The sequence below is a fragment of the Halichoerus grypus genome, chromosome 1 (genome assembly GCF_964656455.1).
Source record: "Halichoerus grypus chromosome 1, mHalGry1.hap1.1, whole genome shotgun sequence".
NCBI lineage: Eukaryota > Metazoa > Chordata > Mammalia > Carnivora > Phocidae > Halichoerus > Halichoerus grypus.
The window spans coordinates 127,818,140-127,840,404 of NC_135712.1; the positions used below are offsets into that span (position 1 = coordinate 127,818,140).

Consider the following 22,265-nt stretch of genomic DNA (forward strand, 5'->3'; position numbering starts at 1 on the left):
TGTTCTCCTTTTCTTTCTAGTTTGAGTTGGTCGATTTGTAGGCCTACTCCATGACTAGCATCCAGGAACTTCTCTTCACCTCTATCCTGGGGATTCTTTGCACCATTCTCCAGGTTAGAACTCCAGGTTTTAAGTCTTCCTTTTCCTTATCTATTGTCTTATCTTGGAATAAAATATCTGCAAGTATCTAAGAAAAGCTGTGTGGGATACACATTTTGAGACTTGAAATATCTGAAAACAGGGCGCCTGGGTGGCTCAGTTGTTAAGCATCTGCCTTCGGCTCAGGTCATGATCCCAGGGTCCTGGGATCGAGCCCCACGTCGGGCTCCCTGCTCCGCGGGAAGCCTGCTTCTCCCTCTCCCACTCCCCTGCTTGTGTTCCCTGTCAAAGAAATAAATAAATAATCTAAAAAAAAAAAAAAATCTGAGAACATTCTTATTCTATCACATTTTTTAAGTTCAGCTGAGAATAAATTTCCTCTCAATTTGAAGACATTCTTCTATTATCTTCCAGCCTCCAGAGTCCAGTGTTACAACTGAAAAGCCTAAAGAAGCTACTTTAATTCCTAAATCTTTGTATATGATCTTCCCCTTGCCTCCTCTCTGGCCCCCAAACCTGTGGAAGCTTTCAGAATTCTTAAACACCCTCAAATTTCTTGATTATGGGCACTGTTGTGTTTATCCCTTTACCCCACCCTTCTTTAACATAACTCATTGCGCTGAGTAGCTGGTAGGCAATTTTACTCTAGAAGGTGAAGTCCTTCCTCTGAAAAATTGTCTGGTGTTATTTGACAAAATCTTCCCATTTTGGGGGCACCCAGGTGGCCCAGTCAGTTAAGTGGCCAACTCTTGGTTTTTGGTTTTGGCTCAGGCTCAGGTCGTGATCACAGGATTGAGCCCCGCATCAGGCTCCCCACTCAGTGAGGAGTCTGCTTCCCCTCTCCCCCTCCCCTTCCTCCAGTGCACTGCGTGCAAACTCAATCTCTCTCACTCTCTCTCTCTCAAATAAATAAATCAATCTTAAAAAAAAAAAAACTTCCCGGGACAGCTGGGTGGCTCAGTCGGTTAAGCAGCTGCCTTAGGCCAGGGTCATGATCCCAGTGTCCTGGGATCGAGTCTCACATCAGGCTCCTTGCTCAGCAGGAAGCCTGCTTCTCCCTCTCTCTCCCTCTGCCTGTGCTCTCTCTGTCAAGTAAATAAAATCTTTAAAAAAAAAACTTCCCATTTTCTGGACTCTCTTCCTGTTACCACTATTAGATGGGTGGTAGCTGTCCTATTTATTTTCTGATTTTTGTACCTTATCTTTTACATTAAGCACCTCTTTGACCTTTTGTTCCACTTTCTGATAGATTCATTGACTTTATTTTAAAATATTCTATTTAAGGTATTTTGTTGTCATTTTCTATGGTCTTTGGAAATTTTCTTCAGCATCCAGCATTATCATTGTTTTGCTGAGACCACTTTCTCTGTTGGTTTGATCTGTGCCTTTCCTACTGAAGACTTTTCCCAAGTATCTAGCAATTCCTGACTGTCCATTTATATTAAGACCGAAGAAATTATAGGTCTAGAAGCTCCATGGGCATTGATAGGATTTATCAAATGATGGCCCTCACTATAGGGTGATGAAATGATGACCAGCAGTCAGAAAACTCTACCAGTGAATGAAGAATTTAGTTAAGAACACTCTGTACTGGGCGCCTGGGTGGCTCAGTTGGCTGAGCATCTGGCTTCGGCTTAGGTCATGATCCCAGGGTTCTGGGATCAAGTCCCACATTGGGGTTCCTGCTCGGCAGGGAGTCTGCTTCTCCCTCTCCCTCTGCCCTTCCCCCAGGCTCCTGGTCTCTCTCTCTCTCTCTCTCACTCACTCTCTCTCTCAAATAAATGAATTTAAAAAAAAAAATACTCTGTACTAGGGGCATCTGGGTAGCTCAGTTAGTTTTTATCAGACTCTTAATCTCAGCTCAGGTCCTGATCCCAGGGTTGTGAGGTGGGGCCCTGGATTGGACTCCCACGCTGGGTATGGAGCCTACTTAAAAAAAAAAAAAAAAAAAAGGAAGAAGGAAGGAGAAGGGCGGGGGGGGAAGGGGAAGAAGAGGAAGAGGAAGAAGAAGAAGGAGGAGAAGGAGAAGGAGAAGAAGAAGAAGAAGAAGAAGAAGAAGAAGAAGAAGAATACTCTGTACCATTGGGATCTCCCTGGGACCAGTCAGCTTCTCTACAACTCTTCAATCTTCTTACTTATAGAGTGAGGGCAGGGAGATACCTCTCTACAGGCATTCTAAGAAAGTGGAATTAAGGCTAGAGGCTTACCCTTCAGGACAATGACGTCGACCTTAATCACTCTGTTTTCAGTTGTAAGCCTTAATTCTGCCCTCCACTCTTGTCTACAAGATGAGATTTCTGATATTCTACAGGGGTAAAAAAGGGCTAATGATCTGGCCTCAAGAAACAGAAAAGGCACTTGGAGAATTTCAAACTGATCTCCTGTTTTTTAGCTCTCTGCCTTAGTCCCCATCTTCACTCTGAGTCTTCTGTACTTTCTCTTTTTTATATCCTTTGTGCATTGGCTGTCATTTTGGCAGGGTCCAGGGAGGAAGTATAAATAAATGTATACTGACATGCACAAATGAAAGTCTTTTTAAGACTATTTGAGCCCCTGGGATTATTTTTAAATTGGTAAATCTGTCACATCTGTGCCAGGCTGACCTCTTCTAGATCCTGAGTCAAATCAGTGGGTTTGGGTTTTGTTAGTTACATTGGCTGGTTTTATTTTGTAAGAGAAGCTCTTCAGATCAGTAAATGAGAAGAATAATCACACAAATCTTTTCAAACTTATATCCTGCTCACTACCCATACCCATCTCCCACTCCCACAACTGAGAACATCAAACTGTAACATCAAAGTACAATTTCCAAAGTACAACTCTGATGAAGTTAGATTCAAAATTGCTGAAGTCAAATCATTAAACTTTACATGAGCCACATTATCTTGAAGTACTATGTAATCATACATAAAATGTAAAGAAACAGACCTTCCAAATAAACTCATATACATATTCTTGCTGTATAACTCTATGTCAAGGGAGATCAGCTGAAAATTATCTACTCTAATGCAATTTTTGAAAACTTCATGTTACAAGGTTTAAGTAGGCTCCATGCCCAATGTGGGACTCTAACTCACACCTGTGAGATCAAGAGTCGCATGCTCCACCAACTGCGCAGCCAGGCACCCCTTATAAGGTTTAAAGGCATTTTATTTTTACAGTTTTATTTTCACTTATCTCCCTTCCCAGGAGTTCATAAAAGTTCCTTTAAAGATTAGACAGAAATCTTTTTTCCTCTCATGATCAGAGTTCCTGGCAGACATCTATTCACAAGTTCAATGTTGGCCAAATTGGCCTTTCTTTTAAAATCAATTATGTTTCTGGGGCACCTGGGTGGCTCAGTCGGTTGGGCGTCTGCCTTCAGCTCGGGTCGTGATCCCAGGGTCCTGGGATCGAGCCCCACATTGGGCTTTCTGCTTGGTGGGGGGCCTGCTTCTCCCTCTCCCTCTGCTGCTCCCCCTGCTATTGCTCTCTCTCTCTCTCTCTGACAAATAAATAAATAAAATCGTTAAAAATAAAATCAATTATATTTCCTACTTATTATGGGGGTGAGGGGAAATCCTCTCACTCATTCATGTCTACAGGGATGTAATGGTTTCTTGCTCACAGGTGAAAACACAGAACCAATTATTAATTCTGAATAAAGAAAATATAAAAATAACAAAATATGTATATTTTAAAGGCAAAGTAAGTTTAAGCATCAAGCTGGTAATAGCAACTATGACTGACATAATTATATGCTGCAGATAACTCTTAGTATAATAAGATATTATATAATAATATAATATGTAGTACAATAATATAGTATATATTATGTCACAACATGTATTATTATATAGTATATATTAATATAAATAAGATAATATATAATAATATAATTATAATATAATATAATAATAATTTTGTAAACGTTTCTAAAGCACCCAGGAACAAAGTAGCGGCTTGAAATATCAGTGCATGTCATTTTGCCAGTTTGTAAGCTGGATCAACTAATATGAATTATACACATTTGGTAACCACTTTTCCACAAAATAATGTAGTTCTGTTTGTTCTGAAGACAAGACATTCCTTCAGTGAAAGAACACAGATTAACACCAGAGGACAGAAATCTATAGTACATAGTCATCAACAACAAAAATGTTGATAGAATCTGGTGTCACAAGTTCTAGGACATTGAGACCAGGCTCCAATTCATTTTAAGCTGTTTGCTCACACAGCAAAACTTGATGTCCCTAATGCATGAATTCAAAGAGAACATGAGAACAAGGATGAGTTACCATGAATTATACACACTTTAAAGCAATAAGCCTTTGTTATGCTCAATGATTGTTTAAAAGTAAAGGTGGATAATAAATACAATATAGTCATCTATATTAAATAAGATTTAGTAAGTACTCTTTACATGGAAGGGTACCTGCTGTGTTCGGTGTACACACTTAACAGCCATCCACTTTTGCTCAGAGCTAAAAGGATATTCAGCTTTTCTGATATAGTCCTGTTGAAGTCCATCAAGACCCATCTATATGGCACAAAAAGAAAGTTAATTCTCACCAACATGTGACTATTTTTTCCTTTAACAGAGAACAAGGGTCACAACTTACAGTTGGCTGGCTAGAGATATCTGGGTATTTTTCAAAAAATGGTGACAGAATAGCAGTGCTCCATCTACATATACCACATTTCTCTGAAGGGCAACATACATGATCAAGATGAAAGCCTGGGTGTGTAGATACAGGCTAAGGCATGCTACCTGGACCGTATGTAGACCAACTCTTCAACACTGACTAGATTAAAATCTCTATTGGCTCAAATTCTCGAAGGAAGCAGGATACAAATAAATAAAGGTACCCAACCAACCAATACTGAGCATGTACTTTTATGATCAACAGAAGCTTCAAATTCAATTTCTTACTTCTTAGGGATTCAAATATATCTTTCCTGTTGCTACCATCCTACCACTTGATATTCTGACCTACTATCAGTGTCCTTTAGCTGTTCTTCACAATACCCTCTACCTTTTAACCTCCAAATATTCAAAAATATTTTTTAAACTACTGAAAAACCTAGCTCATTGCTTTTTGTTGTCTCTTTGCTATCTACTGAAACATGTTCAGACTCTTCTTCCTGGCTTTCAAAGGTCCTCCAGAAACCCACCATGCAGTCTATTCAACAATCCTCTGGGTTACTCAAACTCCTTTTTTTTTCATCCAAATTCACCAATACACAAGCCACCACACATTCTATGCTTATTTTTTTCTCCATGCTTTTATCCTTGCTCTTTTCCTAGCTTACCTATCTAAAACCTGCTTATCCCTCAAAGCCTAGGTCTCAAATCTGAACTTGCCTTATTCTTACATGTGGCTCAACCTTTAAGACTTAACTATCTGCTATACTGGTCTAGCTTGTATTTGTTCCATGCATGTCAGTGTCAACTCCCTACCTAAAATGTGAGATCCCCAGTCATAAAGAGGTGGTTTCACACTCTTTATCTCTTAAAAAAGTTAAGAGTATAAGGTTAAGTATAACACGGTAAATAACGGTTAACAGATTGAACTTTTAAATATCTTTCAAAAAGCTATTCAATGCTATTTTAGTTACAACAAAATGATAAAGAAATGTAGCTTTATTCTAAAACTATCAATTTTATTTTATTAAATTAAATATAATAACCTACATTTCTATACTGAATCTCAATTCAAACAACCTCATTTAGAGATGTCCTGTTTCACACAAGTCTCAAAATTTTCTAAGACTACTCTTGAAAGTAGGAGTTTTAATTTTTGTTATGGGAGTGACAAAGGGGACTTTAGGTTTCTCATTTAATCAAATATAAGACTTAGAAGAGGACATCAACTGGGATAGATGCCCCAACACAAATTCTAATAATATACTCATTTAAGAAATTGATAATGGAGGAAATGGGAAGACTAGAGAAAGAAAAGCTGATTTCTCATGATGGCTTTAGTATCTTTACATAGAAATACTTAAATAATGCTGCCTTTTACTTGTTTGAAAGTTAGTACTTCAGCAATTACACACATTTAGAAAGCTTTCCAAAACACAAAACTCTAAATATTGTGGAAAATATTATGAAAACATTCCTTCATAAGAAGAAATCTAGTCACTGGTCATTAATTTGTTTCTTGAATGTAAGGGATAAAAGCTATACTGAAAAGGCTGGATTAGCTCTGTATTTCCAGGAAAATAAAACTGGTTCCCAAAAGGCAATAATACAATGAAATATTGAGAGTCTTCATTCTACACCTAAAAACCAGTAATACTGAAATTGATGGCCTTACATTCTCTTATGAAGGTGAGTTCTCATATGTCAAAGAGAAATCAGGCACATACCTTCATTGCAAGAGCAATTAAAGCTCCTTCCGTTGGCTTCCCCATTAGAGTGTTGTTTCTAATTACAGCATCATTGCATACACAGCCCGCCTAAAAGAAATATACAGAAACTAAGAACCCATCACTGTGTCCTAAGTCATTATGAAAAGTCACCTTCTTAGAGAATAAAGTATTTACCTCAACAATTCTGCTAACAGCTGGATTATAGAATCCATGAACAACATCACCATCAACAATCACTTCCCCAAACGGATTGTAGCCAACACCAGTAACCTAAGGAACATAAAGTGGGGTCAATAATTCTACCGGTAGATAGTGACTTATAAAAAACAAAACCTATGATGACTTGTGTTCATTTCATTTTATACATTATGATTACTGTTAGTGTATATACCTAGAAAAGCATGTGTCTAAAAGAACATTTAATAGTTAAAAGAATATAAATTCTGGGGTGCCTGGGTGGTTCCGTTGGTTAAATGCCCAACTCTTGGTTTCAGCTCAGGTCATGATCTCATGGATCGTGACACTGAGCCCCGTGTTGGGCTCCAAGCTCAGCCCAGAGCATGCTTGAGATTCTCTCCCTCTGCCCTTCTCCCCAACTCGTGCGCTCTCTCTCTCTCAAATAAAATAAAATCTTTAAAAAAAAAAAATGAATATAGATTCTGGGGTGCCTGGATGGCTCAGTCGTTAAGCGTCTGCCTTCGGCTCAGGTCATGATCCCAGGGTCCTGGGATCGAGCCCCTCATTGGGCTCCCTGCTCAGCAGGAAGCCTGCTTCTCCCTCTCTCACTCCCCCTGCTTGTGTTCCCTCCCTCGCTGTGCCTCTCTCTGTCAAATAAATAAATAAAATCTTTAAAAAAAAAAAAGAAAGAATATAGATTCTAATTTTCACCATAATGACAAACCTATAATTATATCAATAATTAAATTAATAATTATAACAATGTATAGTATATTTTAAGTAGAAACATATTGTTAATATAATTAATATAATTTTATATTGTTTCTACTTAAAATATACCATAATAAAGGATAACCATGAAAACCTCTGTACATAAATGAGCTTTAAATTTATATAACATTACATTTATAAACAGTAAATTTCCAAGGATTCAAATCCATTTCCACATCTAACATTTGTGACAAACCTGAAACCCAGAAAAAAGCAGAATTCTTTTGGCAAATATGCAGGCTCAGAGACATTACATGATTTATCCTAGCACTTACAAACTACTTTAACATAGTATATTACATGCCAGTTTTAAAAATCAGAGGTAGAGAAAAGCCAGATACTTATTCCGTATGGCTAGAACAAACTAAGCCAACAAAAGTTCAATTTCACAGTAAAAATAAGACAGGTTAGAGAGAAATTAACAAACAGTTAATGCTTGACATATGAAAATATGGGCTTAAAACAACAGAAACTTATATCCTACCTTCCATACCTGAACCACACAAGCACATGTAACCCCAATGACCCTGAATCATCCAGAAAAGGCACATTCAACAACAGAGTATTGGGTATCCTTAACCAAATCTAACACCCTAAATATCAATAGTCTCATTTTAAAGCCTATGTAAAATGGAATTAAATAAACCTAAGTACAATTTCTGTCAATCTGTCTAACGATGTAGTAAATTGGATGCAAACACAATTTACAAGACTGTACCCATCCTAAGTAGTGTGAATGAACATACCAGCCAGAAATCCTTTCAAGACTGGGGTGAAACTGGACCTTGTCCTTACCTAACTTCAAAATTAACCAACACACACAGATGACATGCATTTAAGACACTGCCAAAAATATTATTTTTAAAATAAAATAATTCATCTATTCATTTATTCTTTCAACAAGTACTTACTACCATGAGGCAGGCCCTGTGTTGGGCAACTTAGTTCTGCTCTATTACAACTTATAGTATAAAGAAGAACAGAAAATTTTACCTGGGCTGAAAATTAAAAGGCACTGAGTGCTATGAAAACAAGTAACATATGGCCAGTTCTGGGTGGTCAGCAAAGCTTTTTTAAAGAAGTGGGGTTGAATGTTCATAGCAGCAATGTCCACAATAGCCAAACTATGGAAAGAGCCCATATATCCATCAACAGATGAATGGATAAAGAAGATGTGGTATATATACATACAATGGAACATTATGCAGGCATCAAAAGGAATGAAATCTTACCATTTGCAATGACATGGATGGAACTAGAGGATATTATGCTAATTGAAATAAGTCAATCAGAGAAAGATAATTATCATATGATTTACTCGTATGTGGAATTTAAGGAACAAAACAGAGGAGCATAGGAGAAGGGAAAGAAAAATAAGAAAATCAGAGAGGGAGACAAACCATAAGAGACTCTTAATCACAGGAAACAAACTGAGAATTGCTGGAGGGGGGGTGGGGGGGGATGGGGAAACTGGGTGATGGACATTAAGGAGGGCACGGGATGGAATGAGCACTGGGTGTTATATAAGACTGATGAATCACTTTACCTCTGAAACTAATAATATACTGTATGCTAATTAATTGACTTGGAAGGAAGGAAGGGAGGGAGGGAGGGAGGGAGGGAGGGAGGGAGGTTGGTTGGTTGGTTGGAACTGAGTTGCAAAGGATGAAGACATAACAGACTGTCCTATGCAGTGAGAACAGCAGCAAAGAGCCTGAAGTAGGAGGAATTTTGTCACACTGAGAGAATCATAAAGTCGTGCACCTGGTACCCAGAAAGTAAAGTGAAACATATAAGGATAAAGAAGGAAATAAGGAACAAAATATGTAGGGGCCCTGAAAGGCCATACTTCAGGATCCTGGTCACAATGGAAAGCCATTGAAACATCTTAATTAATTAAAATAAACTTGCTAACATTTGGTTCTAAAAGATCCCTCAAGCTGCATATAGAGCAAGAATAAGAGTTTGGAAACAAACGACTAGGGGTGATTGAAAGACAGGTGCCAAGGATGATTCAAAGTTTCTGGACTGTACAAGTGCAGTGGGATCAAGACTGGTAGCATAAGGAAAAGGCTCCGCTGATAATGAATTTATAGCCCTTTTGAAGATAAGACACTAGAATTGTTAGGAATGTCTAAACACCAAAGATTCTTAACAAAGAAATACTGTTGTTAAAAAAAATCTATAGAGTACCTCAGCATGCAGACCATCCGAAGTAAGTATGTGGGTAACAGTCATTTCATTCTTTGTCAGTGTTCCAGTTTTATCTGAACAAATCACATTACAGCAGCCTACAGAATAAACCATTATATGTCACCAAGAGTCAGGGAGAAATAAACAAGTTCACATTAAAAACAAATCAAAGACTCTGGAAGCCTGTCCTGTTTCTCTTAATTTTGTACAAATCAAGCTCACTGATAATTTTAGATTTTCTCTCATTATGCTTTTCACCACCATAAAGTAAGTTCTGAAATTAAAATTTAAAAAGTGATAAATGTTGACTTTTTCTTATTAACCTGCAACTGAATTTCTACAAAGCTTCTCAGTATTAGCTTTATATTATAACTTTATATAATACATTTTCTAGGAAGTTTTAAGGGTACCTAAATATAAACCCATGTAATTTTTTCAGTGAGTAGTTAAGGAATTTGCCTTCTCAATATTATAATGCAAACTAAAAATTAAATTCAATATTTTTGGATTCCTAAATTTTTTAAAGAAGAAGTTTCATAGCAAACATAAAGTTATATTATAGCAACATTTAGCAACTGTTGTATGTTTATTGTTCTTATCAGCAAATTCAACTGGAATATGGCATTCTAGGATCTATGGTTATCAATTATCTTCCTTGAGATGTCAAAAGAAAAAAATTCTATTAATTTTACTCCAAGGTTTCATTTGTTATATAGATTTCTTTTTTACATGATTTAAGCATTAGAACATTGCATGACACAGTAAGATTTCTCTGTAAGTACCCTGTCCTGAAAGATATACACTTTAATTAACTTTTCTGGTTCTGAAAACCATACTTAATTTTGCCACAAGTCAAATACCACTATTCTAGCCTCTCAGACAAAAACTGTACAACCTGAAGATGATTCACTGTTGATGTAAACTAACACACTATTGCATAAGTATGCTCATATTACCACATACTTACCCAGAGTTTCAACAATAGGCAGTTTTTTCACAATGGCCCTTTTCTTCACCATTCTCATAACACCAAGGGCTAGAGTCACTGTGACCACAATGGGAAGACCTTCAGGAATTGCTGCCACAGCCAAACTGTAACCAATATATACTTAGTATTGAAGTATAAATTAAATAGTACGTACAGCAATAATTTCAGTGGGCTGTTACTTAAAACAGAGACTAATAAAATATAAAATTAATACTATTAACACTCAAAAATAGCCTCAAGAGGAAGGGAAAGTTGATTACATTTACTGGATACCTACTAGCTGCCAGGTTAAGTGTAGTAGTTGAAGAATGTAGGTTGTGATATCAGATTACCTAGATTTATACCCATGGCTTCACCAATTTTTACCTGTTTGACCCTGAGCTATTATTATTCTACCTCTGTAGTTTAGTTTTCTCATCTATAAATGCAGTTAACAGTAAGAAGTATTCAAACAAAAACTTATACATGACTGTTCATAGCAGCACTATTTACAATGGCCAAAAGATCACTGTAATGTCCATCAACTGATAAATGGGAAATTGTAGTGTATCCATACAATAAAGTATTATTCCACCATAAAAAGAAATGAAGTACTGATACATGTTACAACATGGATGAACCTTGAAGACATTATGCTAAATTAAAGAAGCCAGACACAGGGGCACCTGGGTGGCTCAGTCGTTGAGCGTCTGCCTTCGGCTCGGGTCATGGTCCTGGGGTCCTGGGATCGAGCCCCACATCGGGCTCCCTGCTTGGCGGGAAGCCTGCTTCTCCCTCTCCCACTCCCCCTGCTTGTGTTCCCTCTCTCACTCTCCCTCTCTGTGTCAAATAAATAAATAAAATCTTAAAAAAAAAAAAAAAAGAAGCCAGACACAAAAGACACATAGTGTTTTTATTCCATTTATATGAAATTAACAATAAGCAAATCCATAGAGACAGAAAGCAGTTTAGTGGCTGCCACAGGCTAGGGAGAAGGAAGAATAGTGAGTGATTACCCAGTGGGCACAAGGTTTTCTTTTGGGGTGATGACACTCAATAATGGTTGTGATTGTACAACACTATGGATTTAATTCCATTGAATTGTATATTTTAAAATGGTAAATTTTATGTTATATGTATTTTATCACAACAAAAAATTAGTTTCCCTTTGCAAATTTAAAAAAAAAATCAAATTAAGTCTATTTTTTATCCCATTCCAAGTATTAGCTCTTGACTCTCCTACAGGTAAGAACATATGTGTTCCTGTTCTTCATTCTAACATTGTTGCATCCACTGCTTCTACTCACCAATTTCTATTACCTACTTTTTCTTTAGCACGATCTAACTTGTAATCATTAGCATCCTGTTCTGTAAGCATTATTAAGCTTTCATGCTCTGTTTACAGGTTAATTCTAAAATTTGAAAGCCAGTGAATGACACAATACCACTGGCTAAATAGTGTACACAAAGAGTCAAGAAATATGTGCTTATCGGGGCACCTGGGTGGCTCAGTCAGTTTAAGCGTCTGACTCTTGATCTCAGCTCAGGTCTCAATCTCAAGGTTGTGAGTTCAAGCCCCACACTAGGTTCCAAAGAAATATGTGCTATCATTAATACTTCCTTCCCTCTTTTGAACTATTCTAAGCTGGAACAGAAAACTTTTTTCGTAGGCCTCCATTAACACTCAATGTATCAGGAAAAATAGGCATCAGTGTTCACACTCTAGATCTAATGGACCTTTCCATTCTTTTGTTTTTAAGTCACTTTATAAATAATTTGCAGAGGAATAAAATGGATTGTGAAAAAGTTCATTAGAAATTTTTAATTTTAACCTCAAACTACATTCCTGGATTTGAAGGTATACATATATCTGAAAGGGGCAATGTCCTCTGGATGCAACTAATGGCTCATCAACTATCAGGAAAGAACCTGGAATACATTCACTTTACAAATACTGATTTCAAATTCAAAAAACATTTCCAATAAGTTATAGGCTTATCAATTCTGGTTTCACTTTTTGTATTTGTATCTTCAAAATGCAACACTTTTGAAATTGTGGATGGCTCATAATTCTGTTGAAAAGAGAACAGTCATCGTCTTTGTAACATAATTTTTAGATTTATACACACCAATAACATGAGTCCAATTAGTTTTTCATTTCTATGTCATATATTTCCTTTTAATCACTTATATATTCACACCAGCCTTTGGTTTTCTCCATTTATAAATGGTATAAAGTAAAAGTTGGTAAACAAATATCATAAAAGCTTAAAGAAAACTACCACACGCATCCTTTTAACAAAAAGGGGTGGTCTAGGTTCTTGCTGGAAAACACTGCATGATGAATTCCTTGCTGTAGAATGACTAAATGAAAGGGAATACCTGTCCTTCCCTTTTGTCCTTAGAAATAAACTATTCACTCACTAATTCAGGAGTTTCAGAAAATTTAGACTACCATCATCCAAAGATTCAGAGTGTTAAGATCTCACTTTTTTGATTAAATTTCACCCCCATCATTAGAGCATACAGTGGCTCTTTGTCTCCTTGCATTCATCTTCTGATTTGTCCAATTACTCTTCTATCAATTATTCTTTGCCATTATGGTGGAAAGCAAAAAATTATGATCCTTTAATGAGTAAAAACAAAAGAAGACAATGACTGTCTCTAGACCTCTTTTATACCCTTGTAAATGACAATGTAATATTTCTGAGCAACATAATAAAAAAATTAAAGGATAACAGAATAATGATGATTTACTTTATTATTACATCAACCCTATAAGTGATCCCATCATTCTTCTGCATTCTTACTGTTTTTACTCATTTTTAGAACAGCTGGAAATAATTATTAAAATAACTGCCGGGGGGGGGGGGCACCTGGGTGGCTCAGTCCTTAAGCGTCTGCCTCCGGCTCAGGTCATGATCCCAGGGTCCTGGGATCAAGGCCCGCATTGGGCTCCCTGCTCCGCAGGAAGCCTGCTTCTCCCTCTCCCACTCCCCCTGCTTGTGTTCCCTCTCTTGCTGTGTCTCTCTGTCAAATAAATAAATAAAAATCTTTTTAAAAAATAAAATAAATAAAAATAAAATAATTGCTAGGGTAATGAAATAATATAATGCTTCAAGACACAGGAAAAATAAGGTCACAAAAGATCCCATAATATATCTTACTTAAATTTATAAAAGGACAATGGACCCATATAATAATTGCAAAATAGAATGAGTTTTATTCTATTAAAAATTTTTTAATGCTTTGTCCTTTGTAAGACCTTGAAGCAGAAATCAAAATGTCAATCTATAAAATTGAACTGCTCAAAAAAAAAACTCAAAATCTAAAAATAAGTCCAATGGATAATATGCTAATGTTTAGTATCTCACACTCATGCCTCATTTTAAACTTATTTCGTATTTCACCGAAGTCTTTTTTATACAGATTGAAGCCAAGAGTTTCAAATTGTATTTTTGCTCCTTTAAAGAAAAAAATATACTCCTTCACCCTATCACAAATATCTTTTAACCTCTTATTCAACCTACCTATTCCTTGTAATCCATTTGATTTCTTTTTTAATTCACTGTTTTTGTTCTAACATTTGAAATATTACTTCCTAGGCCTACTACGATAGAGCTGTTATCCAATATTTCTTTTCCTTAGATGCCTAGGTGAGTTCTACTCTTACTTATATCCCATACATCATCTTCCTTTTTTTCATCCTTGTTTTACTATAATTCATATAGGACAGGGAAGGAATAAATTTTCTGATTACTTACCTATCTATTTGTAATTAACTGGATCGATACGCTGTCTCTGCCTAGATTTATAGATTTAAAATCCTTTCCCCTCATACTTTGATAGCACTGCCCCACTGTTCTCTAATGTAATCTAATGCTATTGTGGAGGAAGGGTTAATAAAATCCTTTTCCCGTTCTGCATTTGGTTAAATCTCTAGCTCTGTTCCTCTAGTGACCTGGTTAGGGTAGTTAGGTCAACTATGTTGCTAGGCAACACTGCTTATGATAAGGGGATCTCCTGACTGATAAACCATCTATGGACTAGAAGAATTTTAATTATCTTACAGGAAGCCATCACTTTGGGTTTTCTAAGTGTAGGTGACTCTTATAACTGGACATGTCTCTTGCAAGCACCCTGGAAAGTATGCTTCCAGAGATGTGGGCCCTCACGAAGTATGAACCATTTTAACCCAGGGTAGCTCCCCAACTCACAAGGTCATCCCAATCTCCTTGTACCTGAAGCTGAACTGCTGCACAGACTCTCTCAGAAGATGGGTGCCTTAAGTTGCCCCACTGTTCAGCACAGGTACCAATTGTGACCTATTAAAGTTTTGTCAGTTGAAATGTTTAGAAGAGTCTAAAAAGACCCCATGGGGGGCACCTCGGTGGCTTAGTAAGTTAAGTGTCTGCCTTCAGCTCAGGTCATGATCCCGGGGTCCTGGGATCGAGCCCCCATCGGGCTCCCTGCTCAGCGGGGAGTCTGCTTCTCTGTCCCCCTCCACCCCCCCCCAATGCTCTCTCTCCTACCTCTCTCTCTCAAATAAAAAAATAAAATCTTCCAAAATTAAAAAAAAATCCATGGTGGAAACTGCAGTTGCTAACGAGAAATGTGATACCAGTCTAATTATCCTTCCTTTATAGATGACCTAACTTGTTTTCTTTAATTTAATAATGATGTATCCAGGTTCGGAGTTCTTTTCATCCTGTTTGGCATTTAGAGAATCCACACAAACTATAAAAATTTCATGTCTTGATTCAGATTGAGAAAATGCTCCATCATGTCTTATGTAATTTCTTCTTCTCTCATTTTTGAAACTCCTATTGGGTAGATATGGCATTTATTAAATTATTCTCTTTGTCACTTTTATTTCATTCTCTGTTTTGGACATTTTACTTGATTTTTGGGGGATCCCTCTTTGACTTTACATTACAGCCCTTGTACTGAATTTTTAATTTTAGCAGTTAAAATCATAATTTCTAAAAACTCTTTTTGTCCTCTGATCCTTCTAAGTAATGTTTATCATGAATGCAGTTTCTTCACAGATCTCTGAAAATAAAAATGCTTTCTAAATTTTTCTGCTATTTCTTCAATTTTTCATTTTCCTCTGATTATTCATTTTCTATTATTATGGTCTTTCTCTTTCATGCTGCTAGTTTTCATTTAGGCAATCCTTGTCTATTGATATATAAAAATGCAGTATTAGACTGATAATACCAGACATCTGGTGCAGGTTTTCTTCTGCTATATATGTAGGTTTTCATTTTCCTAGAATTCATTTCAATATATGAATCTGAACTATTTAAGTAGAGACACTATTCTCTTTTCTGCTCATATAATACCTCCATAATGGAATATAACCTATGCCTATTAGAGAAATAAGAGAGGAAAAAGAAACCTCAATTTATAAACAAATGATTAGAACTTACCTTACACTAATAGTAAACATTTCCAGGATATCTTTTCCTAGTAACCAGCCAACCAACATGATGATACCTGGAACAAAAATCAAATAACTATGTTTCCCTTTATATATAATCACGTAAGTATAGATGGGATAGACTAACAAGCTGAGGGCAGCCAAAAAGTCCCCTGACATAAAGGAAGGTGCATCAGATCACAATTACATGATTTTACAAAAATCCATTAAGCAGGGGAGATTAAAATTAATGCTGCTTAAAGTCAATGCTGTATATGCACACACCACACACACACAGTTTTACCTTGTGTTACCACTGCTGCCACCCAACCCCCTTAAAGCAATAATATCTGAGGATTCCCACTATAAGAAAATATTACCAGTATTTTCATACAACGGGAGAAAAAAAGAAGGCAGAGTAAGACATATAGATCTTCTATTTATTAACAGCTTTGCAAAAATAAACCCTGGAACTTTACTTCCCTTAACTAAATATCCAGGCAATATGTATAAAGTTTGTACTACAAACAACAGAATACTTAATTAGGAGCTGGCTCAAAGAGTGATTTATCTTACTTAACATATCTAAAATTGCATTAACATTTAAAAATTACTATTTTTAATGGCATTTACAAATAAAAAATCAATTAATATATGGGGTGCCTGGGTGGCTCAGTCAACTAAGCATCTGCCTTTGGCTCAGGTCATGATCTCATGGGTCGTGGGATCCAGCCCCATGTCAGCTTACCCCACCCCCTGCTTGTACTCTCTCTCTCTCTCTGTCAAATAAATAAATAATCTTTTTAAAAATCAATTAACATAAACCGAACAACATACACTGCTTTAACCTTTGTCTCTGAAATGAAGGGGGGCATGGAGTGCACCACTGGTTTTGTGAGAAAAAATAGTATCATTATAGACAATAAAATAAAGCCACTTCAAGATTGTATTCTAAATCAATATAAACATCTAAACAAGTTTTTCTTCATCTTTCTAAAATTATAAAATAATAATCCAGATGGTGACACTCTAAGATCCTATCCAAAATACTATCCTAACAAAAAAAATCATGTTCAATGAACTATACCAGGGGTCAGCAAGCTATAATCTGTGAGCCTCCTGCATGCTTTTGTAAATAAGGTTTGTTGGAACATAGCCACATCCGTTTGTTTCTATATTGTCTATGATGCTTTCCTGTTGATGGCAGAGTTGAGCATTTCCATCAGAGAATACTAGAAATACTTTGGTAAGGACCAAAGGCTAAAATATTTACTGTCAGGCCCTTTACCCCACCCCCCCAAAAAAGTCTGCTGACCTCAGATTTTGATCTTAACCTTTGTCCTATTCCATATACTATCCTAACAAGAAAAATTGTTTAATGCATTATATTAAAACCAGATAATCATAAAGTTGAAACATTCTTATCACTAAAAGTGAGGTGGTTTCATGGTACAGCATTAATATAACTGGGGAGATTTCATTGGCTAAATGCCCTTAGATTTATCAAATTCCTATAAATTCTAGAAAATAAACAGTAATAATCAAATAATCAAATTAACTACCTACTAGTTAAAAATGAGGAATGAAATACCTTTCTACATTCTACTTTACTATGAAGGCAGAGAGATCAATAGAATTAATATTTAAATAATTATTTAACTGAAACTGCATAGCAGAAATCTGCTTTAACTTAAAACTGTATTATTATTTTGAAACTTTCAGCTAACAAGAATAATTAAAATAATATCATGGAGGGACACCTGGGTGGCTCAGTCAGTTAAGCGTCTGCCTTTGGCTCACAGGGTCCTGGGACTGAGTCCCACATCGGGCTCCCTGCTCAGTGGGAAGCCTGCTTCTCCTTCTGCCTGCCGATCCCCCTGCTTGTGTGCTCTCTCTCTCTCAGACAATATATAAAATTAAAAAATTAAAAAATAAAATAACATCATGGAAAAATTAAATGAGCAAGGACTCCAAAATTGATTCAAGTGTTTAATGTATGATAAAGATGTCATTTCAACTCAGTGAATAAAGAATGGACCACAGAATTAATGGTATTGGGATAATTAACCTTTGAGTAAAACTGTTATTAACTCTACCTTAAGTCTTATACTAAAATAAATTCTAAATAGTAAAATTAAGTGTCAAAAATAATAACTAAAGTCATATTGATGTTTAAATAGATATACTTATAAACACTTTCTACAACATGAGGTTGGGATAGCCTTTATGAATTGAACAAAGACAGAAACTATAACTGCAGAGATTAACAGGACAATTATATCAGAAGATGTTTCAATTACTCTCTCTCCTGTACCAAGTTTATTATATTTATCCCTCAAAGGGAATTTAAAAATTGGAGGGAAAAAACGTAATAAAAGGATGGATATCCTAATTATACAAAGAGCTGTTACCAGCCTAAGACTCAAGCCACAAAAGAAGGGATAAGACAGATTGGCAGGTCATGAAATAAAAAGGACCAACACACATATGACGAAAGTGCTGTTTTTCTATAATGAACTGTGAAATAAAATAATGAGAAGTCTTTTGTCTGTTAATGACAACAAAGTTGGCAAGGGTGCTGGAAGAGTAATACCTCTGCCTTACTGTTGAAGGGTATTATTTGGCAATATAAACAAAAAACTTTAAAAATATGCCAAAAATTTGAAAATTACATGGATACTCTTTGACCCAATTTTACTTTTATGAATTTAATAAGATATCCTCACTGAAGAATCATTTACATAATTTTAAAAATTCAAAAAACATAGAAATGTCTTCAAGAAGTCTAAGATATTTTTTTCCCACATAATGGAGTACTATACAACCACCTATTTCATGACGTCAATTTAATGAGCATCTATTTAATGACAAGATGCTTATGAAGAAAATGTGAAACAAAAAAAGGAAAAATAGTCCATAAAACATTACTAACATTTTGCTGAAAACTAGAAAGACAAATACAAAAATGTTTATAGAAATGCTCCTTGATTATAGGAATTACATGGAGTTCTAATTATCTTTGTAGAAAGGACAATGGTTGGGGGGCTGGTTTTATAATTTTTAAAAAGTAGTAGTAAGCTAAAAATTAATTAAATGAATAAACAAATTTACGCAGCTATCTAAACTCCCCCTTACCACACACACACACACACACACACACAAAAAAAAAAACCTAGGTAAATAGATGAGATATACATACTCACTCTTCTCTTACCTATTATACCAAAGGAGTAAAAGGAAAGTTGTTTTCCTAAAAGGTCCATGCTCTTCTGCAGAGGGGTTTTTGGTGCCTTGACAAATTGGAGAATAGTGTCACTACAATGAGCTAAATTTAGTAAAATAAAATAAGTGCCAAGGATTCTGCTAAGTGCTTGACATATTCATGCTAGCTCTTAACATACCCATGACATACACATCTCTCCCTTAAGGTTAGTATTATTCCCTTTACTGAGGAAACTGAGGCTGAGACTTTTAAAAGCTTGTTTATTTAAAAGGTCCATGCTCCCCATACCTGTTTTTGAGAAGAAATCTATTATCCCTACCAGCTTCTCCAGGACCTTATTACCATTCACTGGCCCTCACTTTTCCAATCTTCTCCTTTCTGTATCGACAAACAAGCTCGCAATCCAAGTCTTTTTCTCCAGCTGGCTCCCTGATCGGCTAAGTCCCTTCTCTAGCATTTCCCTCACTGCCAAGCTTCTTGGAATGGTTTTATATACTGCATCACATACTGGGATCTTGGCAGGTTACCTGAGAAATCCAGATGACTCAGGGAGAATATGACATTTGTAGAATGCAACTTCTTTTTTATAAGAAAGTATTTTCAATGAGAGAACTAATCTTCAATATCCTTAAACAAGAATATCTTCCAGGTTATTTTACTTTACAATCTTTTTCCCCCATTACTTGGAATTAAATAAAGTTGGCAATTTTGGTAGAAGACAAGTATACCATTTAGTAATTTTTAAAATTAATATAAAGCTAATTTCTAAAAAGAATAAGCCCTATAAATAATTGGCTATAAACCTTTATCTCCTATAAACAATGACTATCAAAATGTTTTAGCATATTAAACAATGTCAATTCAAGCCTTTTCAAATACAGTCTTTCCAATTATGTTTTTAAACACAGACAACTGAGTGATATTCTGAATAAAATACTACTTTCAATAGCACATAAAATAATCCACCAATACTTTCTGTTCCTCTACTTGTAATAGAGAATTTCAGATTTGAAATTAAAACATCATTGGGCGCCTGGGTGGCTCAGTTGGTTAAGCGACTGCCTTCGGCTCGGGTCATGATCCTGGAGTCCCGGGATCGAGTCCCACATCGGGCTCCCTGCTCAGCAGGGAGTCTGCTTCTCCCTCTGACCCTCCTCCCTCTCATGCTCTCTGTCTCTCATTCTCTCTCTTGCAAATAAATAAAATCTTTAAAAAAAAAAAAAAAAAAAAAAGAAATTAAAACATCATTAACAAATTAAGTACTTACTTCTTCTGCTTGCATCATTTTAAAAACCTCTCCAAATTCAGAATTTTCTCCTGTTCCAATGACAATACCCTAAAGGGAAAAACAGGAAAATACATTTACATTCAGATGGAATCACCTCTCTCAAGCAAAAAAAACCCAAAAACCTCTCATTCACTTTCTCCAAAGCCTTGCCCACAGTCAAGATGACTGACACTCATATCCAAGGTTCCCATAGCAAATTAACTTTGTGATATTACTATAGATCACTAGTATTTATGCCTTACTATATAAGCCTTGACCCAATTCTGAGGCCCATTCTTTGTCTGTATCAATATTTCTGAAATTCAAAACTATCTTATACTCAAGAGAGACATTTAATGTATTTTCTTTTTCCCCTCAAATGCTACTGAATCATGTCTTTTATATTTGTGAAATATCAGAATCCCGAAACAAAATATCTAAAATCCATCAGTAGGTGAGTGATACATATTCAGAATATGATAGCTAGTACCATTATCATAAATTAAATTTTTATTTAACTAGTAATGAACATATCCATGTGCCCCTGTTTCTATCTAAAACAAACAAAAAAAAGAACAGATACTGAGGACTATGTTTTTAAGGCTCCATTATCTGCCAAATGGCAGAACTATGGACATATTACACCTCAGGGACATAGGCGCCTTAGTCTCACAAATAGTGGCTATGGGTTAGGTTCAATTCTGTCATTTCTTCGTCATATATATTTTTTTAAAGATTTTATTTATTTATTTGACAGAGACACAGAGGGAGTGGGAGAGGGAGAAGCAGGCTTCCTGCTGAGCAGGAAGCCCAATGCAGGGTTCAATCCCAGGACCCTGGGATCATGACCTGAGCCGAAGGCAGACGCTTAACGACTGAGCCACCAGGTGCCCCTTCGTCATATATTTTTAAAAAGAGACACATAAAATTACCAAATAGAACTTTAAAAGGGTTGAAAACAAACAAACTGCTACTTTCAAAACAAGAGAAAAAATTACCTTTGCTTTGCCACATCTGACCAGTGTTCCCATGAAGGCAATGTTACTTCTTGATGCAAGATCTCCATTAGTTGCAGCCGGCTGAGGAGCGGTCACCTTAGAACAAGGTGTTGTCTCTCCTGTCAAGCTGGACTCATCAATGGAAAGATCCACAGCCTTGGAGAACATAAAGTACTCCATTAAGTTCAAGTTTGAAGTCTCTCTGTGCTACATTTAATATCTGAAGAGTTTGTAACCATCACTTCTTTCTCAAATATCCCCTTTCTGATCATTACTGAAATCTTTTATTATATCCATTACTCTAAGAAGACCAGAATAAGTACAACCATGTTTAAAATATGCAATGAAGTCAACAAAATCCAGCATGCAAAATAGAACGCTATAGTGGAGACAAGATTAGCCCACATTTCAAAATACAACTAGAGAAAAGAAACACTAGCTGAGATTTTAGAGAAAACAATTCTCATGATAAAATATTACTTCCTAATTTTGCCATGAACTGAAGTTATGAAAATGTGTTTGTGTATGGAAATGTGTTTGGCAGATTAAAAAGACATGCAGAAAGACAAATATGAATAAAAGATTAAAAAAAAGTACTGAGAGAGAAATCATTTCATCATTTTGGGCTCAATTTTCGTGAAACTCTGCTTGCTATATACATCCTTACATTTAACCCAAATTTATGTCAGCAAAAATCAAAAAGGTATATAAATGTTTCCATGCAGATAACGAATATCATATTATCTCCCATCTGTGCAACAGGATTCAATTTCTGAGTTTCACTACTAACACCT

General features: G+C 36.0%; 1 protein-coding gene across 10 annotated transcripts in view; it reads right to left on the minus strand.

Moving 5' to 3' along the window:
* Positions 1-22,265, minus strand: part of ATP2C1 (ATPase secretory pathway Ca2+ transporting 1) — a 161,057-nt gene that overhangs the window by 34,845 nt on the left and 103,947 nt on the right. For all 10 annotated transcript variants that reach the window (XM_078071775.1, XM_036092548.2, XM_036092547.2 and 7 more), the window contains 9 exons: positions 21,472-21,627; positions 20,474-20,542; positions 19,198-19,273; positions 15,994-16,060; positions 10,562-10,686; positions 9,595-9,692; positions 6,628-6,723; positions 6,451-6,540; positions 4,514-4,618 (listed from right to left, as the gene is read on the minus strand). In XM_078071775.1, the coding sequence (XP_077927901.1) occupies positions 4,514-4,618; positions 6,451-6,540; positions 6,628-6,723; positions 9,595-9,692; positions 10,562-10,686; positions 15,994-16,060; positions 19,198-19,273; positions 20,474-20,542; positions 21,472-21,627 (882 nt within the window). The remainder of the gene's footprint in view (positions 1-4,513; positions 4,619-6,450; positions 6,541-6,627; positions 6,724-9,594; positions 9,693-10,561; positions 10,687-15,993; positions 16,061-19,197; positions 19,274-20,473; positions 20,543-21,471; positions 21,628-22,265) is intronic.